This window comes from Nanorana parkeri, unplaced genomic scaffold (genome assembly GCF_000935625.1).
Source record: "Nanorana parkeri isolate BGI_ZX_2015 unplaced genomic scaffold, ASM93562v1 scaffold2131, whole genome shotgun sequence".
Classification (NCBI taxonomy): Eukaryota; Metazoa; Chordata; class Amphibia; order Anura; family Dicroglossidae; genus Nanorana; species Nanorana parkeri.
Window position 1 is genome coordinate 191,924 of NW_017308399.1, and position 14,553 is coordinate 206,476.

The 14,553-nt window shown below is 41.2% G+C and overlaps 1 protein-coding gene across 1 annotated transcript in view; it reads left to right on the plus strand.

Annotated features, from left to right (window-relative positions):
* Window positions 1-10,865, plus strand: part of LOC108800779 (G-protein coupled receptor family C group 6 member A-like) — a gene marked incomplete at its 3' end in the record, with an annotated part of 56,097 nt that extends 45,232 nt beyond the window's left edge. Inside the window, exons 15-17 of the mRNA XM_018572779.1 lie at window positions 9,787-9,883; window positions 9,989-10,190; window positions 10,768-10,865. Of these exons, the coding sequence (XP_018428281.1) occupies window positions 9,787-9,883; window positions 9,989-10,190; window positions 10,768-10,865 (397 nt within the window). The remainder of the gene's footprint in view (window positions 1-9,786; window positions 9,884-9,988; window positions 10,191-10,767) is intronic.
* Window positions 10,866-14,553: the final 3,688 nt, after the last annotated feature.

Sequence of the window (14,553 nt, forward strand, 5' to 3'; positions counted from 1 at the left end):
TTTTTATACTGTTCTAATATTCAGCCAGTCATTAAAAAATAGAGGCCGCCTTTAAACTTTACTGCGGTCCATGACCAAACTACAACACTTTTCTGATCTGTGGCTGCTGCAGATACTCTGCACTTTAACGTGGATCAATATCTGTGCCACTTGTCACCCACTTTGATTCCTACTGCCGGCTCGTACATGCTGTAGTGACGCACAAGCCGGCTGGTGCAGTTGCTATTCTTTGGTGAATTGGTGCAATGGTGGAGTAAGAACAACTTGTCACAGTTTGAGTACATATACTTATTGTTATGTTATACATTTGACCAAAAATTGCTATATTTTACCTCTATTGACTAGGTCAGTATAAGTGGCTGATTTATAATGCGTTTGCCCAGCATATAGCTCAGCAAATGAAATTCATAGCATATCATTGCCACTAGATGGAGCCAATGAGCATATTCATTTCTTATTCTCTGGTGCTCTGTCTAGTTTCAGTAATGTGCTATGAATGTCATTCTTTTAGATATTTACACTGAGCGAACGCATTCTAAATTTTTCATTTTTCTTGTGGGCTTGGACCATCTGATAGTCTGGTGTTTGCTAACGATCTTCAACACCTTTGTATTAGCAGTGTTGTATTGGTTCAATGCTGTCACATTAGAATTAATAAAGGTGTTTATGATCTTTGTTTTAATTGATTTGAAGGGTCCATGCTGTCAAGTCCTAACCCGTAGTGGCCGTCTGAGGGGTAGGAACAGGTTGTCTATGTTTGTGTTGTATTGTATGTTTTTGATAACATAATATTTAGCATAAAATGATATTTGTAGCAGTGTGGCTTTATTTTCTTGACAGTAATTTTTTTATGTGACTAGCTACATAATAAAATAATGGTAGTATGGCACGATTGAGCCTTTAATAAAAATCATTAAGGCTGAATCATTAAGGGTGGGGGTAGTTCAAGGATAAGCACAGAAATGTATTTGTGGCCCATTCACATCAATACTTATGTCCCCCTGACATCTTATACATTCAAACCAATAGAAACGTATGAAAAAAGCATGTCATCACACCAACTCTTGTTAGCATGTGTTGTTGTTCATTGTGATTTTGTGTAATCTGTACAGAATCTCAACCAGTGTCACAATGTACATCGACATGCTTTGTGATGCATAGCTGTCTTAACGCATCTTATGCCATTTGTGCGTTTTCAGGAGTTCCAGCGATGAGATGATTAATCAGATGATTAATGTGCTAAATCAAAGTTGATAAATATTTTTTTTTTTTCTAGTATTTTAATCTTTTATGTGTTAATTTTAACAGATTAGATTTTATAAGTTAATAAAATCAATACTTGTAAAAACAGTAATATTTGTTTATTTTCACTTGTATTCATTTACTGTTTTTTTTATGTTGGCCCATTTCCAATTTGGTTTTGTGTTAACGAGCTTATTACTGCAACGCACATTAACAAAAGCGACATGCTGAAATTGTAATACTTTAAATGGCACCCCAACACACTAGAAAAGGCCGGCACGTACAGCTCTGTGCTGCGTGCACTGCTGTACCGGCAGCTCCCGGAAGGACATGTGCAGCGTGTGATTAGTATGCAGCCCCCCGTACTTCTCTATGTGTTTGCGCCGCCTTATGCTCGCCCCTAGTGCAGGTACGTATGGGTGCTAGTGTCCCGGCTCGGACACAGGCAGGATCCATCTTGTCAGCACACGAGTACGGACACCTGCACGCATGTGCAGGGCGGGTGAGCCTAGGGCGGCGTACGGCCTTGTAGTTCCATACAGGACAGGGGCTGATTACTAATCACAAGCAGCACCTGTCCTTCCTGGGTGCACGCAGCTGTATGTGCCGTCCTTTTCTAGTGTCAATGAGGGCAAAGACAATGCATCGGCATTCTTATGCTGGGCACACACCATCAAACCATCTGAAGACAAAACCATGGCAAGACTTTTTTCTTGCGATAGTTTGATGAAGGTACTTAAAAAAAAAAAAAAGTATGATCTGCCTATCTTCGACTGGCAGATTGTAAGAAAGACATGTTAAGTCCACACATCCTTCCCTTGACATCATGGCAGGCAGGCAGGCCCCTAAAAGACCCGCAGCCTCAGAAGCGTCTGCAAGAAAAGGCAATGTAGTGATTCCAGGTATCGCACTGTGGGGTCCCATATCCATTGTGTTTCGTTGGCACACCTGGGATACCACATCAGCAGGTGCCCCGGGCCAGACAAGGGCATTCCAATTAGCACTGCAGGGCTTCCTGCCCATAGCAGGGAACAAGCCTGGTGCACTAGGCCATAATTAAAGAAGAAACTATGAGATGAGTGATTTCCACTCACTTCATAGTTCTAGCCGACCTGTGACAATGAGACTCACAGGTCGGCTCAGTAGATTGGGAGGTGAGCAAACACATACCGGGTTCACGCACCTCTCGATCCAGTCACGGCTCTCTGCCTTGACAGGGTGAGGGGCTGGATTCCCCTCTCCCCCTGCTCCAATCTGCCAGCGCTGACTGGTGGAACGGACGGGGTAGGGGGCGGGTACAGCTGGCTCTGCCTCTAGATCGGCAGAGCCAGCTGTCACTTAAGCAGCTGGGCGTATCCCGTCATCTACGTTGGGATCCGCTGCGGCGTCCCAGTATACCGCGAGCTGTAGCTCGCGGTATACTGAACCTAGGGTGACGGGAGGATGCTAGTTTGTGTCCTCCCGTTACCCTAAGGAGAACTATGGGGAAAAACACTGACCCCATAGTTCTCCTTTAACCCAGGAGTAAAGGAACCCCCCGCACCCACCTATTACTCCAAGGAATACTACACTGCCATCTCCCGGTGTGAAGATCTCACTGTTCTTCCCCAAAGATTCCCATTTATGTTCAGCGGTGCCCGTTTCAGTTCTAACTTTTAAAAGATCATTACAAAACAGCATTAACATGTGTGTGCATTGCTTTACAATATAATATGAACTTTTAATTCCTGCATATTCGTGGCTTTTTTGGCTCTATAGATAGAAATAGCTGGAAATGTTTTAATTATCTCAGTTGCAACATTGAAAACTTCTCCTGCAGCCCCAGGTTTATCTGCAGAGACTTCTCCCTCTACATGAAATGTGTTTAGACAATGGTGGGTTAATGATGCACACACATCTGACACTGATGAGGCTTGATTGGGGCTTTGCAGGCTGGGAGAGACTCGGAACCTCCTGCCATAGTCAATGAAAGCCACTTTCACCTTTTCATTGGAGTTAGGTATGTTTCCATTATTTATATACTTTGTATCTACGTGTGGATAAAAAATCTGTTAGTGGCTACACTGTCAATGATTTCTTATTTATAACTGTATTTTTAGTTAGTGTTTATGAAGCAAATGTTCCCCTTTACCCATTGCACACTGGCTTGAGAGTATATGGAATGCAGGTATACAGCACGATTTTCTCAAACATTTATTAAGCCACAAACGTAAGAAATGAAATCATTGCACTTACAATTGTACACCTTAATTCCTGAAAATACTAGCTGCCTGCATGTCATTTGGATTCGTTTGCTTCAATCCTTTCCAAGGCACCATGATGAAATTCTGATCCAACTGCTTTTTGTTATCTGTATGCTTTTTCTGGGTCAGTGAGTATTCAGAGAGTATTGCATCCATTGAACTATCAGTCTTGCCAGGCAACTCTCTTGTTTTGAATGAGGTTAGCGTGGCAGCCTTTTTTTTTTTTTAGCCTTGCTATGCTACCCCCATTCACATTTGAAAAGCACCTAATCACATGATTTGTTATCCATGGTTTGTGCTGCATGGCGCAGCCTTTTAATTTCAATGGGATGCCCCAATATAGTTTAAAGAGCTGTGGTTTTTGAGTTAAGTGCATTTGTCATATGTGTTTGTACATGCAAAGAGTGCGACCTGCTTGGTGCATTTGGTCCCGTGATTCAAGAATGGCACAACATGAGTTTTATTTTGCCCGTATCTTGAATGCATTGCAGATCACATGATTTCGTGTGATGTGCACCAAATGTAGTGTGAATGCAGTAACCTGGCATAACGAGCACATGGGCAGCCATTGTGGCCCTCCAGAGAACTCTTCCACCTGTCTGTAATTGTTGTTGGTCGATGGATGACTGGATGACGCCATATAAAGTTTTAAACAAAAACTATGAATGGAACATGCATTTTTTGCAGTTAAGTTTTGTTTTGTTTAACCCCTCTGGTTTTATGTAGGAGTTTTTTTGGTGTGCTGGAATCTCACTGTTTTCACTGTGCTGTCTTAATGCAATGCATGTTGAACGTTGTGTATTAGGGAATATCCTTTAACACAGCGTTCAGGGCTGTGCCTTGGTTATTTTCCTCAAATTTTTTTTTTCCTGGATGCGCGGAGTGGTGTTTGTCAGGGAATGGTCACAGATGTGAGTTGATTGGCCTTGTAAGCAGCTCTGTTATAGTCAACCGGTGGATGTTAGTCAACGAGGCGGGACACCAGGCGCAGCGTCCCAGATTGCCAAAAGGTCTTAGCAACCTGGTAAGCTGACTGCATAGGTATACTTACCGTGTTAATTGCAATCTGTGACCGATGTTTTGAGGGCAATAAATCTACACTGATGGATAAGCAAATTCTTCTTCCTGCACAGAGGGGGATGTGTGACTAGAGCAGCATGAGGTCTGCATCTCAGCCTTTCTAATGTGTAAACAACCTTAATAGGCCACCCCCAACAACCTGCCAATAAGATGCCACCTGAGGAACTCGCCTCAGGCTGCCTCATTATTGGGACGCTCCCTGATACCAAGAATAAGTAAATCTTCCCTCTGCCTTAAAAGTAGATGTAATCCCAAGTACAAACTTTTTAAAAAAATGACAGTGTATGGTCTAATTGGATAATGTGATCTGATGATTATCCCTGCATCCAATTAGAGAATGCCTTGTACTCATTTGATAACAATGCTAAGCATTTTCTAGATGTCCGTGTTGCCAATGGAGTGAGCCCACTATGTTTGCACAGTACCGAGTACGATTTTTAATATCCCAGCTGCCATCCTAATAGCTCCAGCTACTAAAGTGGTTTATAGGATCCCAGTGTCATTACAGTATCCATAGCAGACCACACAACTGCTATGCTGCCTGCCTTATAAGTGGCATCTCTAGCAGTCCATTGTGGGTGTTATGGGGACTGGGGTATATGTGTGCCCCATTAGGGCAGTTGTTGTCCAAAACTAAAGAGAGATTTTCTGAGTGTAAAGACAGACCTCAGGGCTTGTTCACAGCGACAGCGTGTGCGTTCCAGAGCAGTAGCTGCTGAAACGCACTGTGTTTGCACAATGGCATAGCATTGAATTTAATGACACAGTTTCCACACACCCCGCCCGCATTGCGATTGGACGTGTATCAAAACTTTGGCAGCGTTGCGTTCCATTGTAAACACCCCAAAAAAATTTTTTGCGTTTGCAGGTGAACGTAACAATCTCACTGCAGGGTGGGGCTGCGGCACGTGGAAGCAGTGCCATTAAATTCAATGCCATTCTCCTTGCTGACATTGAAACCTTGCTATGTACTGCAAAGGTAACCTAGGACAACATGTCTGAACATGCTTATTTCGTAGTCATCTTGCTTGTGCTCGACTATTTAATAGCCCATGCAGGTGAAGTAGAATGCACCATGTGCTCAACATTATCTCTACCCATGGACTCAAATGTGGTTCATGATCTGTATATCGCAGGGGTCAGCAACCTTTTACACGCCAAGTGCCATTTTTGAAACCATGGTACAACCGAGTGCCAGTGAACAATAGCACGCTTTAGTGTTACTTACAGGTACATTTTTTCACTCATGGCTGTACTGCTAATAGTAAGTTAAACTCACTAATTAATTTAATGTGTTTACCTCTCCAGTAGCTGCACAACTATAAGGGGAAAAAATTGAATAACTGGTGCACACACAAAACATGTTCATATTTTCATTTGCTGAAAAGTAAACTGGACTTTTTAGTGTGATCCCTGTGTCTTTATTTCATGGTTCAGTTGTGCAATCTCTGGCCTGTAGGATGTTATTGTCAGTGCTGCTGGCCTAAGGTCTGCAGGGCATTGGTGCTGCTGCTCTGAGGTCTGCAGGGCGGTCTGCAGGGCATTGGTGCTGCTGGCCTTAGGTCTGCAGGGCATTGGATGCTGCTGCTCTGAGGTCTGCAGGGCATTGGATGCTGCTGCTCTGAGGTCTGCAGGGCATTGGTGCTGCTGGCCTAAGGTCTCCAGGGCATTGATGCTGCTGGCCTAAGGTCTGCAGGGCATTGGTGTTGCTGGCCTAAGGTCTGCAGGGCATTGGTGTTGCTGGCCTGAGGTCTGCAGGATATTGGTGCTGCTGGCCTGAGGTCTGTAGACCTTGGGTCAGCACCAACGCACTGTAAATCATAGACCACCACCAACGCACTGTAAATCACAGACCAGCACCAACGCACATTAAATCACAGACCAGCACCAACGCACATTAAATCACAGACCAGCACCAACGCACTGTAAATCACATACCAGCACCAATGCACTGTAAATCACATACCAGCACCAACGCACTGTAAATCACAGACCACCACCAATTTACACATTTTAGCCTGCATATCAGCCACAAACACTGTATGATTTACAAGTTAGCAATTTTACCTGCTTGAAGAAATAAGTATTTTAGAAGCAGTCTTCCTTACCTACATGGACCAAGGCATATTAGGCACACACACAGACCTATACAAGTGCACGGCAGTATTGTCAGACACAAATAGCATTGATTTTATTCCTGTCCTACATGTTAGAGCAGAAATAAAATCATTACTGTTTGTGGATCAATATACTGCTGTGCATTTGTGAGGGACTGCATGTGTGCTGGTACAGGGGCTAAAATTAATGTAGTTGAGCAGTATACATGTGGTACATACAGTATATTCCAGGCGATCGGCTGGCTCCTTTAATTTTTCTGTGGTCTCTGGCAGGATGGTGTTGAAATCCTCCTGTCGGGCAGGGTGCGGTTATCATCCCGTCGGGTGAGCCGGCTCCTGTCTGCGCGGGCTGGTACATCAGGGATCCTCCAGGCAAGCGCTTGCGCAGACTAAGTTGAGGGCCTCCTCAGCGCGCCTCTGCCGCTCAGTCACGTGAGGGAGGTTGGCGGGCCAGGAATATAATTGACAGCCGGCTCGAGCTGTCAACTACAACACTACAACTACAAGAATGCCCTGCAGATAAAGAATAACGTCGCGTGCCAGCTGTCAAGGTCTCGCGTGCCAGGCTGGGCACGCGTGCCGGGGGTTGCTGACCCCTGGTATATCGTATAGCTGCACAACTGCATCTCCCTATTGCCATGGCAATCTTTGTACAATGACGTGTGTATTCTGCTCTTGGTGCTTTGTTATACAGATACTATTTTCCCTATGTGATAGAGACACAATATTAATTAAAAATGTTTTAATAATATAACATATCATGAAAAGCTTTCTTAATAAACATTTTATATTTTCTAAAAATAAAAAGAAATACAAACCCAAAGTAGTGATTGCACTTTGTTTTATCTGTTCTTGAGCGCACCAAAATCCATTCCGATGCACTGGAACGCACAAGAAATGCAAATGAAACGTAACACAGTCAAATACCTTGGAACTGTTAAACAATGCACATACAAGCATTTCCTGAAATCTATTCATAGTTGTAGAAAGTGTGTGCCAGACCTTTGAGGCCAAATACTCGAAGCAACAGGGCAACCCCACCCGATATGTGTATAGTATCCCACGCCACCCAAATCCAATGAAACAATGTGTGGAGTAAGTTGAAACATATCCATATCATCGGTACGGACCACATACCACTGTGATCAAAGTTTACTAGTTAACCTCCATTGCACCCACACTCCTAAAATATGATTGAGTAGAAAACCATAAATAAGTCCACACTTCAGCATCCAGTGAAAGCCCCTAGGTCAGTGGTGGTGAACCTTGGCACCCCAGCTGGTATTGTACTTCAAGTCCCATGAGGCATTGCAAGGCTGTGACAGCGACACACATAACTCCCAGAGGGAGATGCATGTTGGGATTTGTAGTTGTGGCACAGCTGAAGTGTCAAGGTTCGCCACCACTGCCCTAGATCTTATAGGGTTGCCACCTGTGCATGATTCACACGTCCAGTTTGGGTTTTTAATGCTGTGTCCGTGTTTCATGGCGCTATGGTGTTCGTGGTTTGCTGGAAGAAATGGTGGCACTGGCAACCGTAGGGTTGATGAAGGGGAGTAAGTGGACAACCCAAATTCAAAATAAAAATGGTATATTTGGCTAACACTATGAGGGTTATCCCTGCAGAAGCCTTCAAAGTAGTTCATAGAATTATAATAAAGAGATAGTCCAATTGTCTTTGTCATGAGGGCTCTTACCTGCATAGACTGTTAAAGTTCCCTTTGAGTAACACCATATCGTTGCTTGATATTCTCTAAAGATGTATGTAATGGCCATATCCTACTGTTTACGCTTATCTATCTTTTCTTTGCTGATTAAATTGCCCTCCGCATTTCTTGTACATATCGAAATTAACCACATATTTCCCCATATTTCCCATATGTGTAATGCAATCACAAGCCCCACAGTTTCACTTCTGTGAATACTTTGGAGAGTTGAGGTTTGTGATTGTGTCCAAAATGTAAAATTTTTTTTTTTTGTTGGTTGTTGAAGATTCAGTGTGCGCAGTAATTAAAAAAAGCATTCTTTCTGTGATGGTAATAAAATAAATCATTCTGTTTTTTATTCGTTCTACAATAAAGTTTAGGTACCCTTCACACGTTTAGTTACCCTTCACACCGTATCTATAGCAGAACACATACAAATTAATGTTTTTTAAAAAGTGACACTGTTCAGATTCAGAATGTTTTTAAAGTTTGGGCTGTGCTTTACAAGTTTGTGTTTGGGTTGCCATTACAATAGTGTTGTTCCAGGCAGAACTTTTCGGTTTACTAGGCTGTCTTATCCCGAATTCTCTGTTATATTTTCCTTTCAGAGTTACAGCAGTGGTTATGAACATGTGAGACCTCACTGCCCATTGTTTCCTTGTTTATGAAGTCGCCAACCCAGTCGTACTGAAACTCGAACGCATGATATTATTGTTCCAGAAAGTCCTGGAGCAAAAGGCAAAAGAATAGGCGAAAGGACGGCATGACAGGGTGGGCAGGCAGTCAGGTAGAGAAAGGGTTAAGTTAGCCTAAGGAAGGTGCTCGGGTGTCACTTACCGTGATTGGCTGGGTCAAGTGGTCCAGGAGGAGCATCCAGGGTGGTTAGAGCAGGAGGAGGGGTGATCCAGGCAGTTGGGAGTCAGCACAAGGTCAGTTCACTTCTGCAGCTTTCTTTATCCACAAAAATGATTTAGAAAATGTCAGATCTCTCTGGCCTATTTGCTCAATTACAAGCAGCTGCAGATGCTAATGGCTCTGCATGGCTGCAGACTTAAATTCAAAGCTTGCTGCAGCCTTCTCAACCACAGCAAGGACGTAGGGCACCACGCGCTAGGCGGTCCAGGCCTCCTGAGCGCTTTTCCCCTGCTCATTCACAAGTTTCTGGGGGCTCAGCGCCGCCTTAGGAGCCCCACTACTTAGTCTTGTGTTGTTTGAAGCTTAATACCTTCATTTATGCCGTCCATTTGCCGGGAGTGTCTAATTCCTTAGCCGACTCCTTATCTCGTTTTCAGTGGGACAGGTTCCGTGTGTTGGCGCCGGGAGCGGAGCAATGTGAGGTTCCCTGTCCCCGCCACCTGTGGCAGCTGCCTTTGGAATCATCTCGGTATTGCTTTGTAGGTCGTTAAGCTGCCGGACGTGGACGGCATATGCGAAGGTTGTAGGGCAGGAGTGGTTTGGGTTCTTGCAGATGGCTGGTCGGGTGTCCTTTGATGCGGTAGGCGCAGAAATGCTGCTGTACTTTCTCGGGCACAATATTTCTCAGGGTGCGTCGGTGTCTGGGATTGCCCGCAAAATGTCGGCTATGTCCTTCCTTTTTCAGCTAATGTGTTGTCGGGATGTCACGAAAGACTTCATAGTCCGTCAGGCAGTGAAGGGCCTGCACAGGGGACAGCGACGTCCGGATGCTCGGCGCCCGGTCACGTTTGCTATATTACATGCTGTGCTGGATCAGCTTCCTCATTGCTGTTCTTCCGATTTTGAGGTGTCTCTCTTCCGGGTGGCCTTCCTGTTGGCGTTTTTCGGTGTGTTTAGGATCGGGTAATTGGTGAGTCCGTCAAAGGCCGTCCACGGGGGGATTTTAAGTCAGGATGTATTGTTAGTTCCGGGGTCCGTTCGTATTCTACTGAGATGCTCTAAAACAGATCAATTTGGAAAAGGTAAGTGGGTGGTCCTCCATACTATTCCTAGTTCGGCTTCTTGACCTGTCTCGGCGGTCACTCATTTCCAAGTGGTCCGCCCGGCGCGGGCGGGATCTTTCTTGATTCATTCTGATGGTACTGCCCTTTCCCAATTTCAATTCAATTCCGTCTTCCGTACCTGTTTGAAGCGGACTGGATGGGAGCCTAGCCTTTTTTCTTCACATTCCTTCAGGATTGGAGCGGCTACTGAAGCTGCCCGTTCGGGCTTAGGCGGGGAAGCATTTAAACGTATTGGGAGATGGGAGTCCAACAGATATCGTCTATATGTTCGCCCACATTTAGTGTAATGATCGTTGTTTTTCCCTCTCCTGGTATCCAGTTAATGCAGTTTGTTTTGCAGGTTCGGTTGGTTTGCCGATCAATTTCCATTACTATCCGTCATTGTTTTGTTTGTTTTCAGGTGCTGGTCCTGCCCTAATCTGGATAATGGTGCACTCGTATGTGTACTGGGGGGCCCGCAGGGCAGACGTTCTCGGTGTCAGTAGGGACGAGGCCCAGGTTAGATGGATTGGGTTGCCTGGGATGTTATGGAGTCGGGTGGTCCCGGAGGTGCACCATGCAATGGCGACTGTCACTGTGGGTGTGAGGTTAGTTTTGGTGTACCATTTGAAATGACTGTAAATGTATTTCCTAAGAACTCCTCAGTTCTAACAATTTAAAGTAAACAATAAAACATGTCCAGACTCCTGAGGTCGACCATGGATTGACGTGGGCATACTATTGCTGGTCAAGTTTAGCAAAAAGATTGCCATGTAAGTGAACCTCGGTTCTCATCCTATTTTAAAATGAGTATACCTATGTTGTGAAATGTTATCTCTCTATTTTGTTTTTTTTTTCATTTATAAATTTATTCCTGGTTATGGATGCAAAATGTTTCGCCAGTCAGGTGAGTGAGTGAGGTGAGTGAGGTGAGTGAGGTGAGTGAGGTGAGTGAGGTGAGTGAGTGAGTGAGTGAGTTAGTGAGTGAGTGAGTGAGTGCGTGCGTGCGTGCGTGCGTGCGTGCGTGCGAAGGTCATATGATGTCACAATGTTCCAATGCGAATTCCGTTTTTGGAAGAGTCAGTAAATAGCATAATATGTCCTGGACGTAAAGATCTTTTTTTTTTTACTCAATTTTTTATAATTCAAACCTCTGCCTTCCAAAACACAGGTAAGGTATAACAAAATCATTGAGGTTTGATGGCTTAAATGTTGTGTTGTACATGTTTATTTCCGTAACCAAATATGTTGTGACATCAAACCAATATTAATGCAATCATTTGTATTAAATAAAGATATGAATGTTAATGTAACACACCTCTGACACCATGATGCACGTTCAGTCCGATTGTGTATTATATTGCGTGAATCAAATGGTAGTATGCGATTAATGCAGTGTATTAGATCACTGACTAAAAGCTTTGTCAAGATTACCTAAAGTAGTTTTTTGTTGTTGCAACATAATGTATATTTTAGTTTGTCTAATTTCACATTGACTTAATATAATTTCCAACTTGTCATTATAGCAAAGCATATTCAATATGTAGTAACGAGTTATTCTTTATGGTGATTAGAATAGAGAATGCAATACAGACACAGATGTAATATTAGTCATAAATGCAATGTATTTCTTCATTTTTCAATTGTAACTAAGCAAATGTTAAATAAACAACAATACTCTGATTTTATAAAAAGGATCAGTAATATTTGTTTTCTTGACTCATTATATAGATGATCCATTAAGGAAACCTGTTTTAAGGAGACAAAAAGTAGTAATTACATTATTGAACAATAAGTTAAGCGAACTACAAATTAACAGAAGACATATTTTGATTTTCTATTACACTGAATGAAAGAATACTATAATTCAATAGACAAATTAGAAATTGTATGTATCCAAAAACACTTCCTAACAAAAAGTAAAGGTCTATCCATCCATCCATCCATCCATCCATCCATCCATCCATCCATTCATTCATCCATGTGAGCTTATAGGTCATATGTGCAATGTCATATAGTTTTCTATGTTTTTGTAACACTGATAAACTTCATGTAGTAACGATAAAGACTGTCATATGAAGCTTTTTTTAATTTATGCTTATACAATTTCTGTATGGATCCACTTTTACAGGGCTTAACTGAGATATCGTTGACAGTATCACATTTACTATCCCCTTTCTTAGTGTACTTAAATTATTTATTTCCCTGTAAGGCTGTCCTCAATCATCACTATTCTGAAACTAGTGTAAAGTCGTTTTGAAAGTTTTTATCCATATTCATATTAGTTGTTCATGAGATCTGCAATTGGTTTTGCTTAATGTCTGCATTAAGATGATTTATATTTATCTATGCTGTTATTCACCTTTGCTTGAATGTGTTATTGAGGCCTGTTATAACAAAGGCTAAAAATAGAATGTAGGAGTGTGTGCTTTACATGAAAGCCATCCAATTTAATGAGCTATGTTTATTGTTATTACAAAATGTATCATTTATTGTGATGTAATTTCAGTTTAGTAGTATGTATAGTTTGTAAAGATAATGTATCCGTCAGAATTTCCAATTTCAAATAGTGTAAAATTAAATGTTTAAAAAGAAAGTATTGAAATAATCTGAATATAAAGAATGTCATTTTTGGCTAATCCGCTTACAAAAACACATTATGTAATAAAGGCACAAGTGTCAGGTAATGCAGAAAAAGTCTTGATGTGCTTCTTTTGTGGAATTGTGATAGTTCCAAAAAAATAATCCCTTGATGCATGATAAGATGTAGACATATGTATTTATAAAGGTAGTATTGTACGAATGTTTTCAGTAGTTAATGTATAACCTTAAATTATGTATAGCACTATGAGTAAAGTTAATATTCTTTATTTTTTTCACTGAAAAAGCAAATCATGTTTCTTATGCCATCAATAATCCCCCAGGTGAAGATACCTCATGAATCTTTATTATTGCTTTCAAGAAGAGTTATGTGAACGTGCCCCAAATAATGGAGTTTTCAAATAAAATGTCATGTTCCATGTTATTTTAAATGTGCATATAGTCTAAAATAAGTGGATGTTGTCAATGTTTACACCAAATCTGTAATGTAATCCAAAACTAAATAAAGCTATGCTTTTTATTCACGACAGAATAGTTGATTCCATTTGCAGAATAATGAAACCAAAAATGTATAGAACTTGGCGTGAGAAATCCTGTCTATGATTTTAATATTTTTGGATGATCAATTTTGTGACATTTATGCCGAAATGTTCTATGTAATCACCAGTGTATGCGCTGTCTGTGAAGACCATGTAATAGTGATGATTGTCATGTCAATTTAAAATCTAGAAGTATTTTAAAGTATGTGAATGTCTAGCCGGAAATCGTTAATTGTTTTCAATTAAAGTTAAGAACCAATAATATTAGTGTCTGATGTTCGTAGTTTTAATGTTATTAAATTACTGCAAATGTTGAGCAATATACCTGTGATAATGTTTTCTTATTGAAAATAATAAATGTTTATTTAATATTGTAATCCTAATGTTAAACAATTAAACTATCCCTAATAATAGTTGTAAATCAGATGACAGTCAATAGTTTATGTTCCTAGCAATGCATCGATGTGTAAGTTGTCTTTACATGAAATGTTATAACATAACAGTATCATTGATGAAATAATATTTGTCAAGGTGCATAGAAGCAAGAATGGTTAATCCAATAAAAATGTTGTAAGTATGTCAATTCAAAAAGTAACATAACTGAGAATGAAGTTAACTAGAACAAATCTAAATTTTTATCAAGTATTCAAATTAAGAACAATGTGACTCTAAATATGTCCAATAACCAAATGTCTTCAATGTGAATGTATGTGATAGGAATAATAAATCTACAATAATCACATGTCATAGCGAACATGATATTTATTTGTTTACCTACATACTGAATTACTTATGCTAACGATATGCTTATAAATATTAAATAATAATTATCACAATTATGTAGTTTAATGTAGTTGTGTAATGTTGTTATCTGCTCTCCATTAGTTAAAGGTGACCATAATAAAAACCACTCAGCAATATTTTAATATTTTTTCACAACATATGATTGTGTTATAGACTATGTTGAAGTATTGTCTCAATAATTATATTATTGACAATAGTCTTTAACTTTTGCAATCGTCGTCGTCCGCCGCCGCTCTTGAAAACAGGGTGGCGAGGGCGTGGCC